The sequence below is a fragment of the Hyposmocoma kahamanoa genome, unplaced genomic scaffold (assembly GCF_003589595.1).
Source record: "Hyposmocoma kahamanoa isolate Upper Pololo Valley unplaced genomic scaffold, ASM358959v1 200, whole genome shotgun sequence".
Taxonomy (NCBI): Eukaryota; Metazoa; Arthropoda; class Insecta; order Lepidoptera; family Cosmopterigidae; genus Hyposmocoma; species Hyposmocoma kahamanoa.
In genome coordinates this window covers 1,247,635-1,274,914 of record NW_020653724.1, presented here as the reverse complement: position 1 = coordinate 1,274,914, position 27,280 = coordinate 1,247,635, and the positions used below count along the sequence as shown (strand labels likewise).

At 35.9% G+C, this 27,280-nt stretch overlaps 2 protein-coding genes across 4 annotated transcripts; both read right to left on the bottom strand.

The window, feature by feature from the left end:
- Positions 1 to 460: 460 nt before the first annotated feature.
- On the bottom strand, positions 461 to 2,575 carry LOC113226748. The gene is made up of 2 exons (XM_026459477.1): positions 2,119 to 2,575; positions 461 to 1,184 (listed from the first exon to the last, which is right to left on the bottom strand). Exons 1-2 carry the CDS (start codon positions 2,477 to 2,479, stop codon positions 823 to 825), a joined length of 723 nt encoding a protein of 240 aa, XP_026315262.1. The 5' UTR covers positions 2,480 to 2,575; the 3' UTR covers positions 461 to 822.
- A 13,780-nt stretch (positions 2,576 to 16,355) lies between these two features.
- LOC113226740 (putative inorganic phosphate cotransporter) lies at positions 16,356 to 24,568 on the bottom strand. Of its 3 annotated transcripts, none has more exons than XM_026459466.1 (11): positions 24,457 to 24,565; positions 23,879 to 24,093; positions 22,277 to 22,456; positions 21,988 to 22,126; positions 21,462 to 21,679; positions 21,015 to 21,164; positions 18,693 to 18,825; positions 18,495 to 18,619; positions 17,999 to 18,118; positions 17,123 to 17,258; positions 16,356 to 16,523 (listed from the first exon to the last, which is right to left on the bottom strand). In XM_026459466.1, the coding sequence occupies exons 2-11, from the start codon at positions 23,966 to 23,968 to the stop codon at positions 16,483 to 16,485; spliced, it is 1,332 nt and encodes a 443-aa protein (XP_026315251.1). In that variant the 5' UTR covers positions 23,969 to 24,093; positions 24,457 to 24,565; the 3' UTR covers positions 16,356 to 16,482. The 3 variants fall into 3 exon arrangements, with proteins under 3 accessions (XP_026315251.1, XP_026315250.1, XP_026315252.1); XM_026459465.1 differs by having other exon boundaries at positions 23,879 to 24,003; positions 24,457 to 24,541; XM_026459467.1 differs by lacking the exon at positions 23,879 to 24,093 and having other exon boundaries at positions 24,457 to 24,568.
- Positions 24,569 to 27,280: the final 2,712 nt, after the last annotated feature.

The window sequence follows — 27,280 nt, the reverse complement described above, 5'->3', positions numbered from 1 at the left end:
CTATTAACCATTAACAAATATGTATAACTTACAATTTTATTGTATTTATGTTATCGCAATGGGTGACCACGGCCTTTGAAATTATGTACAGAGAAATATCGCTAGACTAAGTTGCGATATATTTAATGATGGAAAAACTAGACTAGGAATGACTAGCATCGTTAGAACTTCAAAATAGCTTTTGGAATAAAAGTTACGTGTTTGAATTCTGTAGTAGTTCTGTTCGTAGCTGATAAATTATAAACATCCAATTTCACTCACGTACATTTGCCAATTGATGAGAAACAAAACAAACATCTGGTTAAAGTAATTAATACGTTTAATCACTGTGTAATTCCGCCCGATAGAAAACACTTGAAAAGGGTTCAGTCTATTTTATTGCTGTTACACTTTTGAGAAGTTAAGTCCACAATTCAGTTCTGTACGTATAAAACAAGATATTAGATGTGTGATTATTCAAAATGATTAATGATTATTTTATAATAAGCACATATAATTTAAAATACAGTGACCTATATAATGACAAAACACCAACACGCATACAATTTGCAATATTTCTTCCCTCCAAATAAAACACATTAAATTAAACAGAAACAGTAAATTGCATTTTAACCACATACCGATTATTGCCATGAAAACACGAGTTTAACATAAAAAGCTCCCATTATATTATTATGTAGCATTCATATTGCACAGACCCAATTTCTTCAAGGAAGATTTATTCCTTACTAAAGTCGTTTGTCTTCATGATAACAATCACTAGCAGAAAAAAAATGGACCCCAGGCTCTTTGTTTCCCGTCAAATACAGTAAAAATGTAATTTCAAAGTTGGCGTCCACTACTGGCCGGACGTGCCTGCAAATATTTAGTAGCATTGTATTGGTCATTGGACATCGCGTCTCTGTTCTCATCCGCGAACCTGAATTGCGAGGACTCGCGTCGTTCGTATTGCTCATTCATTTTGTTAATAGTTTGATTGAAGTTGTTAAGCATTGCATCCCTCATGTTGCGGAAGTTTGTCGTGCGTTCTGCGAAGTCGTCTTCAGTCAATTTAATGAAATTTATTTTGTGGTTTCTTAAGCAGTCTAGCCTATCGTGCTTTCCTCCAAAGTCGCGTTTCTCGGCTTGTACGCCTCGCTCACTTACATTTTTGTTAATCATCTTATCCAAGTCGATAACTTTACCTGGAAACACGTGACATGCTAATGTTAGGGATTAAAATTATGACGTAAATAAAATTCTTTTTATTGTGAGATTCAGATTAAACACATTTAAAAAATATTTAAATATGCCTTTAACATTTTTTGAACATATTATTGTGTTAAATGCAAATAATGCAAAAGCTCAGTGACCCAGCCAGTTTCAAGCAGAGACAGGTAAGTACATAGGTATTCAGCGTAGTTCAACTCCAAGTGTGTTAATTGCACCGCGAGTCTGTACTGCAAACACCAAATTGTTTCTGGCTACGCTGCTACAGCTAGACATGGGGCTGCTACAGCTGTCACCGTGACTAACGTTCCAGTTACAAAAAAATCACAGTGACAAATTTGCGTGATTTTCTGTCCTATTACTTACTATTATTATGTGATTTTGCAAGCGGCTACTTTCTACGGGTGTTATTATTGGTCACTTTGAAATAACGTTTAACTCCATTTGAAAAGTTGATCCGCAACAACCTTCACAGTTTTGCAGGCTTAGGACTGTCGCATTATACGTTAATAATAAAGCGGCGTGTTTATTATTTCGGATCAATTTTGTATTTACACTGATCTAGTTATTTCTTGGTTCACAATTAGAATTTAATAATAAAATCAAAGTACAATAAATAGCGCAGTCGCCAGATTCTACAGAACGGAGATCGCGCATGATTTTGTGTGTAAAATACGTCGTAGGTATGTCATGATGTGAGTGACGAAGACGATTGGTGGAACGAAGGTACAAACTATGTACTTTTAGAATGTCGTTCCTTGGTAAAAAGTCACGGTGATATTATGTGACGACTGATCACAGTGATTTTTTCATCCTGTCATTATGTATCACCCACCTCTAGCTACAGCCACTACAGTTACAACATACAAAAGTAATAATGTGAAAAAATGCAAAATCAAGTGATGATACCTCGTAGCTTATCATCGACTTGTTTCGCACATTCTCTCTCTCGTTGAAGACCATTATTACATTTCATTTTCAAGCCATTCGTTTGGGTACTTTGTCCTACATTGCTCGTTCGCTTTAGAGAGATTATAGCGTTGAGATGTTCTTTATGCCTTTTGGCTGTTTTGGAGTCGATCGCTTCGGAACCGTTAGCCGTCGAATTTTCAGCTCTTAGATTGTTGGGTATGTTGCAGTGAATTGATTTGGAACAACTTGTTGTAGCGCCATTATAATAGCCGTCTGCTTTGCGTATTGTATGACTATTATCTTCAATCCCGTTCTTAGCAGTATCATCACTTTCGACGATTTCCTTGAAAATAATCATGTTTGTGACCTGGCCAACCTTCTTGTGTTTGGTGATAGTTATTGTGGGTGTATTTTTTACCTTTTTGCTGCAATTTTGATGGTGAATATAGCTATTCGTGATTACTTTTGTAGTACAAATCGAGTTGGTCGCTATTTCTCGTCGCTTGCACTTTTTAATAAATATGAATTAAAATGTCAATGTCATTCTTTGTCATTCGATTTGAAAAGTTCGAATGTAACCGGAGTTATACTTTTTTTTTTTTTAATATATAATAGACACACGCTTGGCTATACTACTTTCTTGAAATATAATATAACCATTCATTGTTTTCACAAAAGAGTAAGGGTAAACAAGATTGATAATGAAAGTATGCTAAAAAACATAAACAGATAAAAAACAACTGAAGAACTCTAATAAAGGATTTAAATAAAAATACATGTCGTAAATAACACGATGTCAATCTATATATTTGTCAGCTTCCCCGTTCAGGCGTTCGACTCGGTGACATTGTCGCCGGTGAGAATTATAATGAACCTATACACAAATATGTGCCGTAAAATGTAACACCCTTGACATTTTTCTCTTGAGTCGTGCAGTAAACGACCTAATATAATTAATACGAGATTAATAGCTCAATCACTTTGTGATTTATTACGGTCTGTAACAAAAATATATATGACGGAGGGTCCCCAAGGGATTCTTTTATTACTATATAATAAGATGTTTATTTTCTCCAACAATAATGATTACAAACGAATAGAACAAAGCTTTAATGGCAATATTTGTAAGAGAGGAGAAGAGGAGAGTACTGGATGTTAATATTCTTGCTCTGTACCTCTTGGTGGAACAAATTTTTTAATCATCAGCAACCCATTTATACGTCCCGCTGGTGGGCACGGGTCTCCTCTCATGCGAAGGCTTAGGCCACAGTCCGTTACGCTTGCCCAATGCGGACGTCACACGTTTTCCACTGGTTGCGAATCTTCTTCAACATACAGGTTTCATCACGATGTTTTCCTTCCCCGAAAATATCATGGTCAATTTCAAATTCAATTTCGCACGTAAAGTCCGAGAAACTCAGACTTGCGAGCCCGGACTAGAACCCATGTTCTCTGAGGCGGTAAATAAACTGTTTATTTAAGAAATTATATAGTTATCGAGTTCTTAGGTTTTCGCGTATATTTGTTTTTTCAAAAAACAATTGAAAAAACAAATATACGCGATTTAAATCCGGAAAAATAGTATCATTTCCTAAATTATATAGTTGTATAGTCTACGCCCTTTTCAGCAAAAAACCGCTGTGATGATGTACTAAAAATGTAGTGTGACAGATCATAATGTAATAACACCTAACCATCAATTTCCTTCAGGCGGCGATTAGTTGATAACGTCCCTGGATTGCAATGTTATTCCAAGGATTCGCACAAAGCGTTATACTTCCATATTTGCATGGCTTACGGTTATATTGTGTAATTCTGTGCCTGTAGACTTATTCCTTGAACGGTACAACTTGGGCTTTTTCAAGGCGAGAGTCAATGGGGCTACATAATACAGCCGTGCTTGCTCCATCGTTGACCTTATCATCGTAGTGAGGGCAAATACGCACTTATTTTATGCAAAAAAATATTCCTTTATTTAATTTTCACATATTTTAAAGTACAAATGTCTCGTGGGGAATTTGAAGAGTGTGGTCGCATAGTTGTTTACTTTTCATGTCTCGTGGCTTTGTTTTAATGAATCTTGTCAATTATCTATTTTTAATGCTGTCACTTCACTTATGCCAAACTTTTGAGGAGATATATTATTATGTACTTTTATCTTAGAGGATGGAAAAAAAGTCTAAGACTTTTATAGACTTGCGAAACTCCTAACCCGCATTCGAGTATTGTTGTGAATTAGAGAAGACTCGCCCTTGCGTTTGCACGCTTATTATTGTTTTATTTTAAAGCTATTTTTATGTTGCTTATTTAGTTACGTTAGTTATTTGTCGGAATACAAAAACGTATTCAAGCAGCAATATATACTCTTTTAAAATAACATCCCTTTTTTTACTCAAAATTTACCATTTATGGAGTTTAAAACTATCGTGAAATAAAAACCAGTAACCTCCAAATTTTTGTTTTACAAAAGTTTAAAGCTACCGTGAAACAAAAATTTCAATCCGTTAGTTATAGTTTCAGGTTACTTGGATGTCGAAAACCATAGAGAGTGAGAAATTTGACTCTTCCATGTTGTTTAGCCCTGCGCAATTTTTGGAAATATTTATTAACAAAGAGTTACGGCATTACGGAAGCATGTTTAATAAATTTCATGATTTTGAGTGCAATTTTTCTACCTATAAAGAAAGGTTTGTGATGACGATGACGATGATGATGATTATTTGCGTAAATTAATTATTGGATTAGAAATTATTGCAAGACAAACGTGGGGATGTAATTTAGCAGATCTAATTTAGCACTATTTTATAATTGAAGTGCATTATTTTCCGTTCCCGCAGAGTGAGTTGTTGGCCCTGTACATCAATCCTGTACTCGCATGAGTGAAGTGTAATGTCACACCGACCGAAAAAGGTTTTTAAAATATTGCTTCCGTCGTATCGTGATAAATATCCCCCGAGATGGTAGCAGGGTTATAAATTAAAAAAAAACTCGTAACTAGAAAAGTTGGTGAGCCAATTTTCTTCACTTAAGTAAGTGAAAGTTCAAATGGACGAACTACACAGGTATGAATTTGGGAGGAGATTTTTACTTGGAACTCTCGTTTTCAGTTTAGAACTGCGTAAGTGGTAAATTTGTACCCATTAAAAACCCATGCGTAATAATGAAGAATACTTTGTAATCATTATTTCCTTGAAACCCATTAATTTATTTTTACAGACGATACGACTTGTGTTTGAGGTGAACACCTGGTTGGAAGCTCGAACGAATGCCGACAGGGACTGCGTCACATTATTCCCTGGTTCCAGCATAGCGATAATCTTTTACCTTTAAATATTCCCATTTATAAGTTTTTGACATGTAGAATGGTAAAAAGAATCAAACGCTCAAAATACACAAGCAAAATTAGAGTTCATGATTGCCCCAAGTAATCCAAAGTTCCTATGCCACTCTGAACCACGTAACTTTGGCTCATGGCAACACAAAGTTTTACCTCAATGAGTTAGTATTAGAAAACGTAGAGACATCAATAAGAACAAAAATTTCCGGTTCGTGAAACTGAATCATTGACCCCGGTCGATGTAAAAAATGACAATGGGAGAAGCGATTGCGTAAAAAATATATCCGAAATAATAATGGTAAAGAGTTTTATTGTCATTATTTGTATTGTACTATTATATTACATTCCGTCCCAGAAACTTTACAATTTATCTCAACCTGCGCCAGTCAAGGGTGTGTAAAGTACCACATAAATATTATTACCATACAAATGTCATAAGACTCAATGTGGTTAATTCATTTCGCATAAACTTATTTAATACAACAATTCACTTCGTATAACGAATGTTTAATATAACTTACGTTCTATAATTTCAGCGTTCAATGCTCTGCAGCTTCACCTATACTAAATCCGAGTCGAGGCATGCTATTCATCTGAATGATTAATCAATAATGAAAGTTTATAAAAAAATTCAAACTTTACAGACGATGAAACTAATTGCAAATAACACAAAATTGTAATCAAAGTTCGTGGAATTACAATTACGCATTAGTTGCCAAGTTTTGTTGAAATCAGTTACCGGGATGTGCGCGAAACTGGATCCATCCCCTAGTTTTCCACCCTTAGAGGTGGAATATTTTCTTCTAATTTAAATAATAAACTTCTTAGGAAATGAAACTATTTTTCCGGATTTAAATCGCGTATATTTGTTTTTTCAAACAAACCGACGTTTCGGACCCTTTACAGGTCCCATGGTCACGGTTGACTGAGGTGGTACAGTCTTCAACCAGTTATGTCTAATATTAATCTGAACTCTATAAATAAACTTCTTCCCGACAAAAAAGAATTCATCAAAATCGATTCACTAATTATCGCGTATGTTTTTTTTTGCTTTTACAAAAAAAAAAAAGTAGAGAACCTTGTCCTTTTTTGAAGTCTGTTAATAAATAAAGTAGTTCAATGAAAACAAAACCCATTATCGTTGTAAATTAGAAAATTAAAATTAGATCTTTAAAAAATTATGTTAAAATGTAAAACTTATAAAATTGTCTTTTTAGAATTAAATGACATAAAATAAAATGAATGAAATTTGGCGCGCAAATAATAATAAAAAGTGTACATACTTAAACTAAACGTAATGAAAAAAAACATGACATGAAGTTATACCCAGCAGGGCTGTGTGGGGCTGTCTATTTTGATTGTTACAGTGGTCAAAATCCTGTTGGGTAGCGCACACCTCACGCACACGTCTCCAAAGTTAGGCTGCTATACTATAATGGCTGTTTTTTCGACCCTTATATAAAAATAAATACTAGGTACAATTGTAAACTTTCTGTCTCGTTGAGTCTGTTTAGTAAATGTGTTCTACTTACTACCTTTCTGGTGATTTCTTCTAAAAGGCAAATTAGAAATCACTCCGCCATAACAAACTGTTTTATTATTTTTGTTACTTATTAAATTGGTTTGTATAACGGAATAGTACCTGAACTCCAAGATACAGGTATCGTACTACTTTGGAAGTCGAAGTCACACTTTAACGTAAAACCTTATTGTTTGCAGAATAAAGACTATTATTTACACAACAACGATGGTAAATTTGGACGTCCAAGAAAAAGAAATTCAGCCGCATGCTATTTCATTCCAACATCTACATTCTAAATTACGCAAAAGATTAAAGATAGCTCAAGTACCTAATTTTAAGTAAAGCCGTTTATTTTGTTACAAACTTGTGGGAATAGAGCTTTAGGTGCAATAAATTAAGTAAGTGCTCACTTAATACGCTAAGTGCATTTAAATAGAACATTCCCCTTACTTAGGTTGATACCTAGTTCAGTTATTCTAGACTAACAGGGTTGTTTGTTGGCTTCGTTCTTGAAATTATAGAATATTTTAAGCGACCTTCACTTACGTAAAATATTTATTCTGAATGTAATGTTCTACATTAATTTATTGACAATCAGCAAATAATATTTACTAAACATTTTATATGTAACTGTTTAATTTTTTTTTATTTCCCTTGTTTTTTGTTGTTGTGTGCCTTTACTAATGTAATAATGTTGTTTTTTAGCTGTGTTAAATAAATCTTGTAACTGTGCATTTTGTCGATTGTTACTTACTCATCGCGCTATACTTCATCGCGCGACCTGTGTGGAGGTACTTAATATTGAACAGTGTTTTTAACAATAGTTGGAGCTAATGTTCTATGCGACACAGGGTGTCCTCGATTTTAAAACGACACCCACGACTAATTTTACTGGGTCGCAATTTTGTACAAAACCAAGACTTCACGCCACGCTTTACCTTCTTTTCTTTTTTCACATGTATAGAAAAAGTTCCTGAATACATCATAATCATTATCACGTCAGCCGCAATAACGACTAGTTGATTTGTAGCAGGTCATCGCTTCGGCCTACACTATGAAATATCTTTGTTATTGATATCTCCGAATGCTTTACTCACAGCGACTTACGTTATGTTACCTTAAATTTTATCTGTGGCTCATGGATGGACAATTGGGGACACTAAACTCAACATGTGGGTCAGTCCACAATGTATTATACCCACAAGGTCTGCCATGCTGCTGTGTCCGCTAATGTTTTTTTTACAATACGAAGTGACGAGACTATCTAGTCGTGCGCCTGCTTCGAACGCCTGTCCTGCAGCTGCAGCGCCAGTCAGAGCTTAGCCCAAACCTTGTATATTGGTATGACTTAAGCAAAATTCCACTGTTACATAAATGAGTTCTGTCCAAATACCTTCCTGTGCCCGAAACCCCATTATCACTGCGAAACTGTAATTTGAAACACAATGGCCCATCTTAAATGATGGCCCCCGATCTGTTTAATAATGCTTTTAATAGCCGATCATAATCGCGGGAATATTTGTAATTAGGCGCTTCGACTTGAGCACTGTTTCAGCAACCGGTCTGTAAATACTCGAGCACGTCACGGCTCATCATCCATTCTGTTCACGAGATGGGTTCACAGCTGTCCGTGTTGCTGACATTGCGTCTAGACTATGCTCGGCATCCTGCCTCCTAGTCTTAGCGGTTGTACCCTTTGAAAGAACTCGCACGAAAACTCTCTTGTGTTGCTCGTTCAAAAACAACGAAAATGCGATAAAACCCAATGTGCTTAAAAATAATTTGGGACAAACACCGTTTAGGGCAAACGCGTAAATTATCGCCGCGGCAAATTTGTATCTGAACAAAATGCAAATTGAACGATCAGATTTGATCTTGCGTAGGCGAATTGCCTTTTTCACGATCGCGCGTAAAATCTGCGGGTTTTTGGTTTCATTTATTTGTTGTTTAGTATTTGGTTAAAATATATTTATTTTCTTGTGGAAGAAAATCATTTGACGCCCACTCGTGCTGGATTATCAACATGTGACTAAGAGGGGATGAGATCTACTCCTTTGTTGCCTAACTGAAATTTTATGGCCAGTTTTAACATAATGAAGTGAAATTATTTATTTGTAACAATATTATAAGTTCATGATAAATTAAATGTTACATAGCATTATTACATTTACATTATAAATTACAGTGATTATGTCATTAAAATCATAGTAAAATTAAAAACACTACTGTACGTTATTCAATTATATTTTACATAAAAGGAAACTTTTTAATGTTATGAAACTGCTTTTCTCGAAGTTACCTCTGTCATTTAATTTCACTATTGATTCAATGACAGACAATTTGACAAACGTTTTTAATTGCTAAAGCTATCATACTAAAAGAAATGAGACAATAAAATGAATGTAGTTTAGACGAAAATCTATATTACAGGGCTAAACGTGTTTCTTGTTTTTAATTAAAACTGTCGACAACCTAAAAATACCTCGCCAAATTAGTTTTTTACGAGTTCCCAAATTTGATAAGATAGAGCCTCAGCTAATTAAATTCAAATCTTGTTAAATGAAACATTTAATTTGGGTTTCTACAAAACAAAGTTGTGTCCTAATAAAATAAAACTTTTATTTATTACTTCACGGCGTGCACCATCATCTGCCTATTATGTGTCTCACTGTTTGGAACGGGTCTCTTTTAAAGAGAGCCCAATGCGCGTGGGGACTTTATCACACGCTCTCCAAGCCGTGTGAATGTTTGTCGTTTGTTAAAATGTTTGGTACTAAACATTCACAACTACATTGGGTTTGGTGCACCGATTTTTCAATTGTGAAGCTTCCGTCCTCGTAATGGACCACCACGTTCAACGTACACTTTCAATAATCTCATAAAATATAATTTAATCCAACAACATCTTCTGCGTGTAATATTGTTAATAATGAAAGTGTGAGAGACAGAATAAGAAACAGTGTAATAATAGACCATTGTAGTACAAAATATGACGTTATAACTTGTGTTATAAAAGCGCGTGCTTCGGTGATTCGGTGGTTCGGTCAATAAAATTAATGGTTAAAATATCCTATAATCATTAAATGTAATATCTGACTTCTTTTCGCAAGACCCAGACACGGCACAAATCGGGTGACAAATCGGTAAAACTTGAGCTGCAATAATAATAATAAATCTAACAAGTTGAATAATCTTCAAATAAAGCTATCTCGTTTACTCAAAAGGGTGCAAGGCTGTAAAATAATAAAACCTTTGGCACAAAATGGTAATTTATCGTAATATCAACTGAGCACGATTTTGGGTTAATCCGCAACTTAATCCGAGCGTCATTTGGCACAAACCGCTTATCGTGCTATTTACTTAGTCGTCGTATTAATTAAACGCATCCTCAAACTTGCGACGCTTGCGACGACGCGACTCTGGACATCTTTGTATAGAAATAAATAGCGCAGTATATCATAAACTCACAATATTATTCATTAGCTAAGCAAATTTCACTTAATTTTGAATATTTCTCAATCAAGACAAAATAACGAGAGAAGCGAGCCCATGGCTTGCTCTTTTACATACCGATACAGTATAAGGTACATACTGTTTGAACGGTATTGTGGTCTTGATAAAAGGTTTAAGGTCAAATGGATGTTAGTTACTTACTTATTTTACGCGATAGAATTTCTGATGTACAGACAAATTTAAAATTGTTTGTAATCAATATCTTTCCTTAGCGTCCTTAGCACTCATTTTCACCAAGTGCTTTATTTCATCCTTGCTGATGCGTCCGGCGAAAAGCTACAATGTAGGCTGTTCAAAGTTTTTTTATAATACCAATTGACAGAGCAAACAAGTTGTGGTTATAAGAGACATGCCTATTCATAACAGTTGCAGTGCCACTCAGAGCTTTAAATCAGATATAGGCAAGGTGACAGTACTTCCCTGGACGAACCATTTCACAAGGAGCTCTATGCTATTAAGTTGGAGTGAATACGCATTTACGAGACAATCGTATAACATCGCGTCTTAATATCAGATGCGATTCAGACGAAAAACTTAAGCTTAAGTGAGGGCTGCGTCTCATGTGACCATTTCGAGAATAAACCAGTGTGCATCCAGCTACCGTGTTTGATTGTCGCTTCTTCCGCGCTTACCTTTTCTCCGTCTGCATATTTAACACATTACAAAAGAAATAAAAATTACTCTGACTCTGATCATACGGAACAAATTATACCAAAAAAATTTGTTCTGTTGTAACATAACTAACTCTGAAATCAGTTTAACTAAGTAGCAACACTCACGCAAACTGAGTTTCGTAGCATATCTTGTAGCATTAAAACGCTACGTGACAAGCGTAGCTTAGCTACGGGCTTTTGTAGAAAAGTCGCAATTTCACTGTACAAATAGTTTCTTCTATTTATTTAACACGAATGTTGTAATAGCTCGGTGTGAACTGCAATTGTATTTCATTATACGCATAATTACACATAATACTTTAATGTATTAATTTGAAAGGAATTATCTATTTTACGTATTTTATGCATAATACTGGTGAATAAGACATCCGTGTTCATTCTTCTTGTAAAACAAAACACACAACGTTAAAACCATAGGTTAAAATGAATGCTTCAAAAATTAATCGCATTTCGCAGCAAAAACAGAAAACTTGTGGGCAGAGAAGGGTGAAGCTTTCGAAGTTTAAAATAAAGCATGAGCCAACTAATAATGAGATGAGTGAATGTTATGTCGCCGCTGCCTGCTTAAAGTTTATTAGTAGGGTTACACCATTACACCGCTTACTTTCAAACACAAAAGTATACCATTGAGGATTATTCACAGTATAGCGGTGGACATAATGTTTTTAATCAAATCTCTAAGATTATTACCTAATCAATTTTTCAATACCTACTTGATCGGCGCGCGTGACATTTGATACCTGTCACTTTTCTAATCAGTTGATATCTTTTTATTGTTTACATTACGGGCGGCGATAAGACCCTTATTTGATACGTATTTATTAAAATTTAGACAACTACTTTAAATTCATAAAACGATGTTCACGATGACCCGGTGTCATTCTCGGCCTCATCAATTATTTTCACGCCATTGGCGCCGGGTTAACGTTAAGTCCGTGGTCTTTTCTTTTGTTATGACATGAGTCATTTCGTTCTAATTAAGTCAATATGCGTAAATTGAAAAGGAGCCCTAAGTAACCAGTACTGACCTGCAAAAAGGCGATAGGCATCCCTGGGCCTTGAGTGAGGTGAATAATAACAGTGTCGAGGGCTGTGAAGTAGGCTAATTAAAATTTGCAACTCCGTCACTTGTTCCTCACGCTAACACGATCGCGTACTCCTCGTGTTTGTTAATAGGTAAAATATCTTTCTCGAATCGCGGAACTTATCTATTTTAATTAAAATGACGTAAGTTTCCTAATAATTAAGATAATAGTTACACCCTAAATATTTTTTGTATAAACACATAGCAATTTAGTTAGAAAGAGATGGCATGTAGACAGAGAGCATAACGATACAATGATTTCATGAGGTTTCTTACAAAGATGTTATAAGATATTATAAGAATTACAGAAAAATTAGTAGTATAAAAAGACACTTTTTTTATGACGTCATGTGACGGGACGAGCAAGACGTGCGCCTGATGGGAAGCCACACGCCTGTCCATAACAGTTACAGTGCCACTCAGAGCTTTAAATTGCAAAGATCTGAGGGGCACTACCACTGCGCCCGTCGCCCTGAAACATAAGTTGACAAGTCCCATGTGCCTGTAATTTCACCACTCTCCACATATTATAATATATTTATTTAGGAAACCAACAAGACTAAGATCTTGTTGGTTTCCTAAATAAATATCTCTGTTTCTGAGGAAACAGATAGACTTTCTTAATTTTCAGTGTTTTAATATTGATTATTACTTTATTACAGCCAAAACCCTACAGATTTAGTAATGTCAAATAAGTACAGTAATCCTTATAATAGCTATCCAGGATCATAATTAGGCAAAACTGCGTCGACGCAAACTGCTCCTCGAAGAGAGTTATGGCTAACATAAGTGTGAAATGATAATGAAAATTAGGGTCATTTTGAGAACAGTTTGCGGAGGATGGCTCCTGTTATTAAATAAGGTTTAGGACAAAAGAAGGTCAAGATGGTTCGCGGCACTCAGCACTGGAAGGTAGTCCTTAGGTAAGTCAAAATATTTAAGTGAAAATGTAGTTGCAATAATTGTCAATAATATATTAACTAATCAATGATGTACACAGTCAGTGAGTAGGTAATTTGTTATGTCGTGTATTATCTGATGTGGTGTAGCAGTAAGTGATTGTAATTAATATGTGTCTGGGTGAATATATAGAAATAGCACAGATGGATTAATCGGTGTATTATTAACATTTTCATGATAACGCCACCGCCTACAGACGCTAGGCATCCGCGACGACAACGAATGTGAGAAAGTGGCTTGTTCTCTCTTTATTACATATTGGTATTCAGTTGCTTAGGATAAATTGAGTACAAGCTGCGGCGCCTGTTGAGAGTAACTTATCGCGAACCCAAAATGACACGTCACGCATGATAGTTGCTTTTCAATTGAAAGTTTGAATCCCTACGGCGGTATATGCTTATCATTTTTACCCTAATGATGTACAGGATCTTGAATGTTGGCGTTATCGCCTTTTTTTTTCTGCAATGTCCATTGGGTACTCGGGCAATCGAAATCAAACAGTCGTTCTGATTTTACACTTATAATTATTATACTTCACAAACACGATAATCAAAAGAACAATGTCCAATTACGAACTGGCTGGTTTGTATGTGTAGTGTACACAGCCGAGGACACAGCATTTATAATCTCTCTTTAAATTCACAGCAAACAATCAAAACTAACACACTCTTGCGCCACTGCCATTACGTTTTTTTTTCAACTCGTCCGAGATACGTCATCACGTTCTCGAGTTCGCAACTAGATAGTATTAGTTACAAAAAATTCAATAATTTTCAAATCATATTTACACTGATTTTTACTTCTCAACTAACAAGTAGCAATACGTCTCGCTGACGGTAAACGAAAACATCGCGATTATAGCTGCAGTCCACGAAGATTCACGTGTAAAGTCCCAACCTGCGTTAGACCGGTGTGGCAGGTTATGCTTATCAGTTGTGATAGCAGGAAGTATGAATAATGGTTAATGATGAAAGTCTGAAGATTCTGTGACAATCTTCAGTTATCAGGCAAATATGCACACGCACACACTCAACATAGCCCCGCACTAGGGAAACCCTGTGTCGCGGATGCCACGGACACACATATAGACAACCACAAATTACACCCAAACTCTCGAGAGTAATAAATGTAGGCCATAGAAATATTTGTCCCGGCCCGGGAATCGAACTTGGGACCTCTGCGTGGCAGTCCGGCATGGTAACCGTTCGGCCACAGAGGCAGGTAATGGGCTAAGATTGTCGCGCTGTCTTGGCCGGGATCGTTCAGTATTGGGCACACATTGCAATATCAATTTGGTAGATCCGCTTGACAGCACTTTGTGTGTTTTCGTTTCCACGTGATGTATTTTTGTTTTTGGTTCCAGCACCGGCATTGTAGATTATAGTTGGTTCTTTTCACGCCTTGGTAACAAGGTTGACAAAATCGCAAAAAAGGTTGTGAAAATTTGAGATTGTGTGTCCATATTTGAGGTCTGTCATTTGGGTTGAGTTGAGTAAAATTATATTTGCACCAGCAACCCGTTTGAAGCAAAGCGAGGACGAAAAGATGTACTCGTAAACGTGAAAAACTGTGTGTGAAAATTGGACGTATCGCCCGATATCGGCGTCAGTTGCAAACTTTGGAAAGACGAACACATAGTAAAGGTTTCTCTGAACTTCAATTTGTAAATAACATCTAGTTTTGAACATTGCTATCGGAACTTTGCGAAATAGCCGAACAGTTTGTTAGCAGTTTGTTGTTTTGTTTATCTTACTGACAGGGTTGAGATATAATGCAAAATAATTCGTCTTATAAATCAATTATACATTGAATTCTCACTTAACAGTGACTAAAGGAAAAATACAACAAATAATTTTTAAAATTAAAAGGCGACCTAGTTCTCTATTAAATGATCACCAATAAAAAAATATAAGAGAAACATTATATTACACCAAAATCCGTTCCAATGGCGTGTATAAAATACAAATGTTAATAAACGTAAGTAAACGTTCCGAAATGTAAATTAAAAATGAGCTTATTGAATAATTTGTGAATATTACAGCGTTGTTTACTAACCACCACCGAAAAATACGGAAACCTGAATGAAATACTGAAAATTCCGTAAAATCTTGCTGGAATTCATACTCGACAAAACTTAATTTATATTTTGCTGAAAACTTTAATATTGTCAACCATTTTTATCGTATTCATATAATCGCCTATTATGATTTTAAATGCGACCTCATACGTTTTATAAAAAATTATTGTCTGTTAAACTATTTCATCACATGGAAATACTGATTATTATGAGTGATACTATTATGGACGGTGCGGGGTTCGAATCGCGTGCGCAAGTGGCTGCATTTGTACGCTTTTTAGATATTTTTGTGGTGCGTCATCTCAATATTTTAATACTGCATGATGATACTAAAAGAAAAAACAATATTTTATTTCTTCACCAAAGATCGTACAATTTAAATTTGAAGATGATAAACAAAATGATACCCGTATAGGAAACCCAGCCCTTGATTGAATAGTGATATTTATGATGATATATATTTTATCGAAATTCGTTTATCGGAGCAATATTTATATAGATGGATGTCACCGGTTGCGGGCCGGATTTGTTAGCGGTAGAACTTAGTCATAGGTAGACCCATGCCAACACAGGGATTCGGACCGTCGTCGACCACTCAGTTAAGAGACAGCCGTTCTCCTCTATCTTATTAGCCTTCCTTACCACTGCCACCGCTAGATCACTAATGAGATGGAGGTCAGTACGCATTTCATATTTTTATAAAAAATAATAGTGAAACTTTGCTAAAATATATATAGTTTTCTGTTAGTGATCTACAACTGCCTCCGTGGCCGAACGGTTACCATGCCGGACTGCCACGCAGAGGTCCCAGGTTCGATTCCCGGGCCGGGAGAAATGTTTGTATGACTTGCATTTATTTCTTTCGTGAGTTTGGGTGTAATTTGTGGTTGTCTATGTGTGTGTCCATGGCACCCGCGACACAGGGTTTCCCTAGTGCGGGGCTATATAGAGTGTGTGCGTTATTAAAACAAAATGATATCGTTTGTATTTTTATAAGTAAATAGTATAGTGTCCTGCACTTTACAAAATACAATTTACACAAATAAAACACACTTTTTGGTTATTGTCAGATAAATTACGTGAAAAGATTGTTTATTTCTAAAACATACGATCAATTAATTTTATGTACATTTCACTCAACCACGTCTTCACGATAGACTTAAATTAAATGTCTTCACGATGTTAATTAAATTTTCAATTGTTCAACCCGACGACCTGCGACAACCTCGAGGCGTCTGAAATAAATTTCAGTTTACTGAACGAGTCGAACAAGTGGTTTTGTAGCACGGAAACATTTACTCTAACAGTGTTACTTAGAAATCATTATCAAACAGTAGGATTGAAAACGTAATGCTTTGATGGTTCGGTCACATGGAAATAATGAATGTTAATAGTGTAATAATACAAGTTGATAAAGCAGACGTGGAGCGAAGTGTAGAGAAAGGTCGACCTTAGCATAATATTTCGACCAGAATAGGGATGTCTTTCAAAAACGCCTGGTCAAATTTATCAAGAATAAACGGTCGTGTGTGATTAGTTTAATTTGAAAGGGGTAGGTAAAGAGACACGTCAGGAGCGTACAATTTACAGTATGCGCTTATGCTACTGGAAACAGATGCGATGGGACTTACGTAACACATTCTATAATAAAGTGACAAAACCAAAAACCGAACGCAAGACACCGAGCGAATAGAACACTATACTCCTCTTTTTTGTTATTAAAAAATTATTACTTTACTTTATTATTGCATTATTGTCACTAAGAATGATTATTGAAATACAATGTAATACTTATAAAGCTAGTGAAATATGAATAGGTATATTATAACTTTACTGTATATAGCTTCGTGGTCGGTGCCCTCGTTCCAGCTCTGCCGCCGGCAGTCGCCGAATATAATGAACAGCAGATTCGTAAAGAAGTAAATGCCCACAGACATGTAGAACACCTTACGCCAATCACTCTGGCTCGTCTGTTATAGGATCAAGAATAACTTAAAATACCCATTTGATTTACAAATACCATTGATTGTAGTTGATGTACAGTAATGATAGCATAGTTGAACGGTTGCTTGTCAATATGAGTGGACCTCTAATAATATTCGATTGACTAGAATCCCTGTGACTGAATGTTCTCATGTACATTTGTGAACATTTAGTAGAAAAAACCTCATCACGTCATGTCGAAGAAGGTTCACAGCCCTTGGAAAACGTGAAATCTCCAACCCACATTAGAACAGAGGTGCAGACTACGGATGAAACCCTATCTTTAGAGGAGACTCGAGTCTGACAGTGGGACGATATATCGTATTGATGATGATAATTTATTGTAGTTACGATACAAAGTAATGTCACTTATACTATTTGTAGAACAGGTCAGTGATACTAGGGATACAGAGGACAACATCTTCAGATTACATACATCTTCAGCGCAACTCAAGTACAATAAAGCGAGGTACTTGTAAGTGCCATTACATTAGTGCTGTCGTTGAACTAACTTTGGTTTTTACTTTTCAGATTTACATAGACGACATATTCATCTTACTAAACAAATATCATTCTTTAAACACAAAACAAAAAACATGAATGAAAGAAAAAAGGATGTAATAGACTAAATAAACGCAGCAAGTAAACGAGTAACCATAATTAGTTTGTATTAACTTAATAGGGCACGGTAAAGGTAAATACCGTACGGTAAAGGAATTCCGCTTACTTCGTCTATTAAGAGTTGGCCGGCGGCGAGTGGCGCGAATATAGCCAAAAAGTTGGCGACGGAATTGGTAATGCCCATCATTTGTCCTGCGAAGTTTGGAGCCATGTCTATGTGCACCAGCTGTTAATAAACAAATACGAATACGTCGGAAATTTATGTATTACGGACAAACTATTTATGCACGCAATGTATTTTAAGTTTTTCTGTTTATAAATTATGACCCTCATCATCCAAAATCCGACTTCACCCAATACTGCGTCTAGACCTCCTTTACTTTATACCATACACCACGGCGATATCACCTAGCCATCTCTCTGCCGCTCGTCTTACGTTTCTGTAACCGCTTGTTGGCCATCATTCGGTTGTTGCTTTAATCCAAATCAACAACTTTCTTTTCTCACCTTCTTATTTGATCAAAATCACGACCAAAAAATTAAGAAGCTTCAGTTCATACATTTTTAAAAAGAATTACATGTAATCTTAAAAATATACAAACCATGTAGCCGGCATAACTACCAGCATTAAGTGCCATTGCAAGACAGAGAAACAACACAGCAACGGTAACGTCGCCCGCCGGAGAATAAGACAGTCCAATCAACATGATCGCTGGCCCCCAATACCCTGAATCAAGTATTTACATGCTTTTTATAATTATATAAATAAAAGGATAACTAATAATTAGGAAATCAGTTACCTATGGTATTGAAGATTTTTCTGGTAACAGTAATGCTCGTCCAATTTTTCTCCGTGCACATGTCTGCAAGCCACCCCATTGGGAAAGACGTCACGAATATAGCTAAATAAGGTAGGGCTGACAGTAGACCATTCTGTGAAAATGTAAACAAATAATAGATACCACCAAATGAGAACGAAAATGCCTATAAAAGGAATACTGTTGTACTTTACATATATGTGCAATACCAAAATATATAAGTCTTTATCTCTGTCAGGAACAATTGACGAGATTTTGAATTGCAGAGTAAGTATTTTAACACTGTTTAAGGAAACTGAGGCGAGACCAAATGGAAACAGAGTAGAAGAAAATAATGGTTTCACATTAGGGGCCTGGGGGCCTGCCACAACCTCTTAAAATAATATTACTTTAACCGTGTCTCTCGACATATCAAAGGCCTTTGATAGGGTTTGGCATGATAGCCTTCCAGCTTACGGAATTCCTGTTGGCTTTTGCACATTAATAGGTGATTTTCTGAAGGATAGATCAATCCGTGTAGTTGTAGATGGTTACTTGTCTGCTCCTCATGATATAAATGTACCTCAGGGATCTGTCCCCTACGCTACTCTATCTTGCAGCATATCAACGACCTACCGCTGATGCCCAGTATCTTTGGGTACGCAGACGACAGCACAGTGGTAGAGAGTTATGTGCCAGACGCCCGAGACAACAGCAAAGAGATCCGATGTAAGCGGTTGAACCTGAGTCTGAAAGCGGCTTCCGACTGCGGAGATGCTAACAGGGTCAGGTTTAATGTGGCTAAAACACAGGCGTGTCTTTTCACATCAAAACGGAGTCCCCTACACCTCACTCCGACTTTCCGAGATGTGTCCGTGCCGATAAGGGACCTCATTGAGCTACTTGGTCTGGACTTATCATCCAACCTCAATTTTGGGCGATACATCGAGTCCTTGGCATAAACTGCTGCCAGAAAACTAGGCTTACTTTACCGGCGGTACTTCATACCTGAACAGCTTTTAAATCTTTAGAAAGCACAAGTTCGATCGTGTATAGAGTACTGCTGCCACCTTTGGGATGGCTCTGCCCAATACCAGTTAGCTGCCTTGGACTCGGTGGAGCAAAAAGCAAAGAGATTAACAATAATTCTCTTATGGAGACGAAGCTACAATAACTCGACCATCGCAAAACAGCAGCCTGTTTGTCGTCGGTCGCATCGTCGCTTAACATCAAGTGAGATTGTGGCCAACCGTGTGTCTATTATATAGGTATATAAAAAAACCTTACATTGCCTTTTCTTACCATAACGCGCTTAACGTAAGCTTATTATAATGTTAAAACTATTATGGTTTATTGGCAGATCTGTGACTATTCATTCACTCAGTTCGTACTATGACGCGACTTTAGGTCATTAATCTTATATCAAATTTACCAATCTTGAAATAGTTACACGGATGCAATAGAAAGAATACTATTTTCATTTTTATTGTCTTAATATTGATTTTTAAGGATTACAAGTGAAGTTGAAGTTATTTATTTACATATATCTCTTCAATATTTTGTTTGTTTCTTATTTAAATAAAAATACGCGAAGTTTATTTCGTAAAATTATGACAGCGCCATCTATATGCTCCTTGGCGAAACTAACAGTTGACACTATATTATAACTCCGAATTCGCAACGTGACTGTCAAGACTCAGCTTGTTTTATTTATTTTTCTTAATGAAAATGCGGAAAAATAACTGAACACAACGTAATTTTAATATATTTTATTATTACATACTTTTATTTTTTTTACAGTTAAAATTCTATGAATGTAAATAACATTAAGTACTTATTACATTACACTACTATAAGACGATTCGGAACATCAAAAAAGAAAGAGATGGCCTTATATAGCTCTTAAAGCGTTATGTCTTTCCTATTTTTAGTAAGGAATAAACAATATTGGGAAATCATTCGTTCTTTCAATCACTCTAGCAATAATACATTACTTGGTTGACAGGTTCATCATGGTACGAATATGAGTAATATTATAATAAGCTTACTTTAAGCTTACATTGAATTAAGATTGTTTTTGGAAAGGTTATGGTAGACCCCCTGTCTTATCTTGAGAAGTGGTTTCATATTAGGATACCTGTCTAATCCAGACTTGTCTTGAGAAGTTTGTATATCACAACAAAGAATCTTATTGACGAATGTTTTTTACTAGGGATCATGTTGAATCATGTCAACAGGTTTACATTCCAAATCCATGTTCTCTATAGCACACCATTGTGTTTGTTGCACCTGTTTGTATTTTTAAAAGCAGAATAAATTGTTTACCTGCTTTATGTCAACCTTAGAGACCATGGCGAAGTAAGAAGGTATCAGGGTTATCAATGTCCAATGGCCCCACGTATGGCCAAAATGGCTGGCGATCAGAATCAAGAATGGAATAGATGTGAGTATTGTTTTCCAAGGCGTTTTTATGTACTGGAAAAACGAAATTGAGGTGTTACAATTTTTGTCAGTATGTTTGTTTTGTTACAATTAACTTGAAGCTTGCCACAAACGGGTTTTTAAAAGTTTCGTAACCAAGAGGGTTATGTAGTGATTCCACTCATTACGTCCGCTATGCACATTTAAGTAATCCGGCTATACCATACGTAACTGATACGACGATAGTTTAAGTCGGAAAGGTTAGCAGCAAAATGTCTGGGGACGGGAGTCGTCCCAAGCATTGTTGTAAAGCAGTACATGGAATTCAAACATGAACGAAATATTCATTACCTCAGTTTCAGTGGTCCGCCCCAAGGAAAACAAGATGTAGTCACGTTCTTTAGCATTTATGTATTTAGACACTCGTGGCGAACTAGATCCGATGGCAACGTATATCCCTACCCAGGTAGCTCCGAGTGCGCCGCAAATGTAGAATATTGATTGCCAGTTTATATAGGCTGCTATATATCCCGATATTATATATGTAACTGTTGCTCCTATCTGAGTTCCTGAAAATTCAATTAACGGAAATATTCTGGGAGTTCTTGTTTGGTCTAAAACGGAAAGAGTCCAAGGTTTGATATTCTAATAAATAATTTGGGAGACCTAAGCCGGTCATTTCTGTTGGATGGAATGAAACTTAATTTCACTATTAATATTTTCACAATTTATTCACATATCCCACAAAAAACTAGTCCGGATGAAATGGTTACATATATTTATGTTCTATTTATTATTCTCATTGTTACATATACATTTGATGTATGTTCAACCACACCCACAAACCTAGATAGGTATTAAGCTTAATCCAACCCACCTGCATATATGAGTGTGCCCAATCGACTTCTCTCTTCAAAAGGAACCCAGTTTCCAATTAACGTATGTGTGCATGGGAAGAGAAATCCTTGAGATAATCCCTGGAGAAATCGACATGCGCAAACCACCTGCCACCCTCCCTTGAGACAAAAATACAGCACAAGTAATTTATGTATTGACGTCTATATGACGTCTAATAGTTAATAATTTATATATATTTTAAGTGGCACTTCGCATGCTACAAATGTCGACATTCAGTTAACAGCTGGTTACAAAAAGTACGGTCTTACATAAATAGCAAACAGAGGTGTTAGGAGGGTGAGAAAAGCGTTCAAGCCAATGGATACGCAGACAAGAATCTTAGCGCCAAACCGACTAGCCATCTCTCCAGCTGGAATTTGCAGAATGAAGTAGCCCCAAGAGAATGATGACAGGATCACGCTCTGGATTTTTACATTCCACTTGAAAACCTGAAAAACCCATTGTATCTATATTAAACAACCGCGTTGGGAAAATACTCTAATCTCCTGAGTAATATTTTATGCATGACGTTGACTAAGTTGTTCCAGAAAGGCGTTATTTCATGGGAATTATATCCTAGAGCATCGGGAAGAATTTACGATAAGGAACCAAAAATTTAACAATGGTTTTAAAAATAAAGTGGTGTCTATTAGGAAATACTTTTATGATTGAATGCACCAACACTTTCCCGATCGGTGAATCTAGTCTGCTTGCATTGTTGTTCATATTCGAAATGAAGGTTGAATTGAAGAACAATGGCGATATTTCCATACAATTTTTTGTTGGCCTAATTTGTTTGCGTCTGTATATGAAAAAAATATAGAGTTTAAATTCCGGAACTTTGTTTTTGGGTTTACTATTCTGAGAAGGCTGGAATTAGAGATATTACAGTTTCTAGTTTTGGCGGTTATGTTTTACATAATTGAATAAAATAAATTCGGTGTATTATTTTAATTAAAACATAAACGTTAATCGGAGTTAGTAAAAGCCGACATTAGTCTAGGTTACGTACGAATCAGTTATTTAAATATGATTTTATTTCCAGACTTCTACAGGTCTTTATAATAATAATACATTTATTTATTTTTCACGACAAAATTTTTTACAAAAATTACGATTACAAATTACACAGCGATTTCAGAAATACAAGGTCTTTAATATAAGTGGAGAAATTTCGTAATGAATGTGTTTTATTCAAATTCCTAATTATGACATTTGAAGACGCTAAGGAATTAATTATCAATTATTTCGCTATTGTTCTTTTCCGTTTTGCCAATCGTTGAAAATCGTTTCATAAAATGTTTAAAATATTCAATCAATATCGAGTTCTTAGGTTTTCGCGATTGTTACACATAGGAAATGAAACTATTTTTTTTTTGGTCAACCGTGACCATGGGACCTGTAAAGGGCCCGAAACGTCGGTTTGTTTGAAAAAACAAATATACGCGATTTAAATCCGGAAATATAGTTTCATTTCCTATATTCAATCAATGTTACGACGGTAATTTTTTAATTGCAATTTTTATAATTTCGCAATTATACAATATGAGACATAATGGTATGTCAATGTAGCTTGTGTAACGAAGTAGATATTTTAGATAAAATGGATATTTATAGAGAAGACGTGCGGGTATACATTGTATGAATATAGGAGTACTTGGGGAAAAAACCGTCAAATTCATTCATAAGTTCCATTTGTTTAATTGTGTCCAAAACGGTTTAAGGCCTTTCTACACTAACCCGGCCGGGGATCGAACCCGCGACCTCAGAGATGGCGACACCATGAAAACCGGTGTGCGAGCCACTCGACCATGGAGGTCCTCAGTAAGTCGACCTGCGGTTAAATAAACGCGTTCGCTGGAGAAGCTCACGTCATCGCCGTAGGCGGCGTCGACCATGGCCACAATGGCGATGCTGATGTTGACTCGCATCATGTACGCTAGCCCGAGCCCCAGACACATCAACACAGCCTGTGTGTGCCGCACGCCGAGGCCCTCTGCAAACAATTGTGAACACGCAACACGCGAGGCTTGAAACTGGGTGTAAAAGATATTATTGTGAAGCGTCTGGACTTATTTAGCCGAGTCTAAAAAAGAAGAGTTCATCAGTTTTATGGTAATTACTCCAACAACTGTACATATTAATATCCGTTTGACACAATAATAATATACGACTTGTGATTTGTCCATGTGACCTTCACACTTTGAGTGATCATAATATGATCACTATTATAAGACCATGAGATGATGTATTATATCATGAATGAAATCGGAATTTGATAAACGGCACTCTCAATAGCAATCTGCCGCTAAGTTGTGTCACTATTGTGGCACATGCAACAACGTGCAATAATCAGCTGACGCTTTTTCATTTATGCAACGGTTAAATTGTAAGAAAGTTTGCAATAACTAAAACATTGAGGGTAAATACACCGAGTACAAGGTCTTACTTGGTTTTTCCACGTCCGGGGTGCCAGATCCCACGTGCATTTTATTTTCAAAAATTTTAAGTTAAAGAAACATTTTAGTTGAGCCAAATTGTGATTTTAAATCTAGTGGGTCGTGCATTTAGTTTAAACCGTTTAATTTTGAAAGGACATTTGTTTTTTTTTTCTTCTAATGGAAGGTTATGATTTTAGCAGCAGTATATATGTACTTGTGTATATATATTCTCTCACAGAATCGAAACAACACAATAAACAAATTATCAATATCACTAAAACTACTATTATAATAGACGTAGAAGTTTTAGTGCCACGAATATAATTACTCTAATGATTTCCTAGCGACATTAATGTGGTCGGTAAAATCAGCGTCGACAAGAAACTACTAGAAATATTTTCTTCTTGGCTTCAAAACCTCCACGTCTGCTAATTAGCCAACCAATCGTGGTACTTGATTGGTTAGTTCTTCCATAATGACGTTTAATTTAATAGATTGATGAAATAAAATAAAAAACAGCTCAACAGTTTTCAATTAATTAATATAAAACTTCTGTGTTAAATGTACTTAAGTTTAAAAAATCATTTCCTGGAGCTTGAGAAATTGTAAGCAATGCACTGCAATTACGTTTAATAAACTTCTCTGCGAGCTGCAACGTTTTTCAATACCGTGCGGTCTAAGTCAAAAGTTGAAGTGTATTATAAAACTATATTTTATGTTATTTAATTTGACGTCGGTTTATGTTGTTATGCAATGAAGTAAAATATCCTATATTAAACTTAATTGGTAATTAAACGCGCGTTCTTAAAGTACATAAAATCCTGTTTTTTTTTAAAATTGTAATGATGATCTTGGACACCCTACTTCCCACACAGAAGTGCATAGAAGTATCTCCCGTGCTATTAACAGGACATGGTGAAATATACAGGCACATGAGACTTGTCAACTTACGTCTCAGGCGACAGGCGCAGGGGTAGTGTCCCTTGATCCTTGCGGTCTAAAGCTCTGAGCGACACTGCAACTGGCATGGACAAGTGTGTCGCTTATCACCAGGCGCACAAGTAGTTCACACAAGCGTATCGCTGAACTACAAAGGATTCGCATCGACGCAGTCCAAAGCACATTTTCATAGATTTTACTTCCAATATTTAAAAAAAATTGAAATAACGCACTTACCCTTGAGGTCATTTTCATTTGATTTTAAGCGATGACGTAACCGACGCTACAGTCCGCGTTTGTCTATAATGTGCCTATTCAATCTAGCCTTGAATAACCTCTAAATGATGTTTTCGGGAATAACTGATGCCGGCAGTGTACTTGTACTTGGACTGTTCCTTCCTTTTACTTAAAACTGTTCGAACACGTAGGTTTGTTATTATTTTCCTTGACCTTTTTAATTACCCGTAATTTTGGATGGCCTCAAGAATACGGATCCGGCAAGTGTTAATCGTGAAACTTATTCCATACAAGGCTGTTGCTCATAAAGGCAAGTCAAGACGTTTAATTTGAATAATTGCCTCTGAAATAGTTCTTCGCATAGCCCACAAGCAACCACCGTAAGTTGAAGGGTCGAATTTAGCATCAAGATTTAATAATTCTCAACTGAAAGCCCTATGAGTTGTAAACTCGCCCCTACAGATGCGTCACGAAGGCTCAAATTGGCTCTTCAACGGAAGTATATTCTTAACGCTCGCGAAAGAATTTTGAATTAAATTCAGGAAATTGAATTCAGAAAATGTAAAATGTGCATTGTTGGTGTTATACTGCCACTGTTATTAAAATGTGCTAAGACTCCTAACGGTGAGCACGCGTGGTTTTGCCTGCGCTACGTCCTATAGTACTAGAAACGTTAAATTTTCCGAGAAAATCTCTTCTGTATTTTGTATGCTAAAGCAACGCCAAGATAGCTAATACTTTCAAAATACCTGTCACAATTCAAAGTCTAACACGTTATGTCTACTATCTTTATGATCTTATAGCAAAATAATGACTACTTTAATTTTTATAACTTTTAATTGAATGATTGGTCAGTTTCTTGTCATTGACCTTTTATTTGGTTATGAAAGTTCATCCATGTGCACCTCGTTTTATTCACGCAAAATTTTTATAACATTTAATCGGGCCTTTGTGGCAAAACTAATTTATGTTTTCACTTTTAGTATAACACGATCGGCTTACAGATATTTTTGTACAAAAATATAGCAATTCATTATCAAAAAATATTGACAGATAATATTAAAATAACTGAAAAGTGCTCTTTATTTAAAATAGGTCAAACAATTCTCGAGCTTTAGAAGTCTGTATATTTCTAATTTTAACGCTCTTCAATAACTTTGCAATGGAATCCTTGTAATCAAAACTTTAGATCCCCGCTAGATTACTTCGAAACCTTAAATTTGGTATGGAATTAGGTCAATGGGCTAAAGGAAACAATAAGATAAGATGAGATGGGATGGGTCCGAACCGGACCGGATCGAATCTAAAAAATATAAAAACATTGAACCCGACAGTCCCGCCAGTTCGTTACTCTAAACTTGACCTCTTTTTCACATACACGTTGTTGATCGCTATGTATAACTGATTCTAATTGATTTTTCATCTCGACCAACTTCCCAAGTCGCTATCGGGCCTCAAACTGCTCACCGCTGGCACGCGTTCACTGAATTTTTCCAATTAAAAACTTTTCCTCCCTATCATATTATAAAGGTTAATTCAAACTGTTCATTCAAAAAGATATTCAAAGAGTTTCATAATAATAATAAAATTTTAAATATACAAAAACAGATTGCACCATTACTTACAAAGAATTTGAAGTAATTATATTTAAACCTT

Bases quoted from the DNA above. Each gene is read 5' to 3' on its own strand.
- LOC113226748 (XM_026459477.1), bottom strand. From the start codon at position 2,479: ATGATTATTTTCAAGGAAATCGTCGAAAGTGATGATACTGCTAAGAAC. The intron at 1,185-2,118 runs GTATCATCACTT...ACGTGTTTCCAG, and splicing joins AGTCGATGATAAGCTACGAG to GTAAAGTTATCGACTTGGAT.
- LOC113226740 (XM_026459465.1), bottom strand. From the start codon at position 24,496: ATGCACGTGGGATCTGGCACCCCGGACGTGGAAAAACCAA. The intron at 21,680-21,987 runs GTGGGTTGGATT...TTGAATTTTCAG, and splicing joins GGGCACACTCATATATGCAG to GAACTCAGATAGGAGCAACA. The intron at 18,826-21,014 runs GTAAACAATTTA...ACATTTTCACAG, and splicing joins CTAAGGTTGACATAAAGCAG to AATGGTCTACTGTCAGCCCT.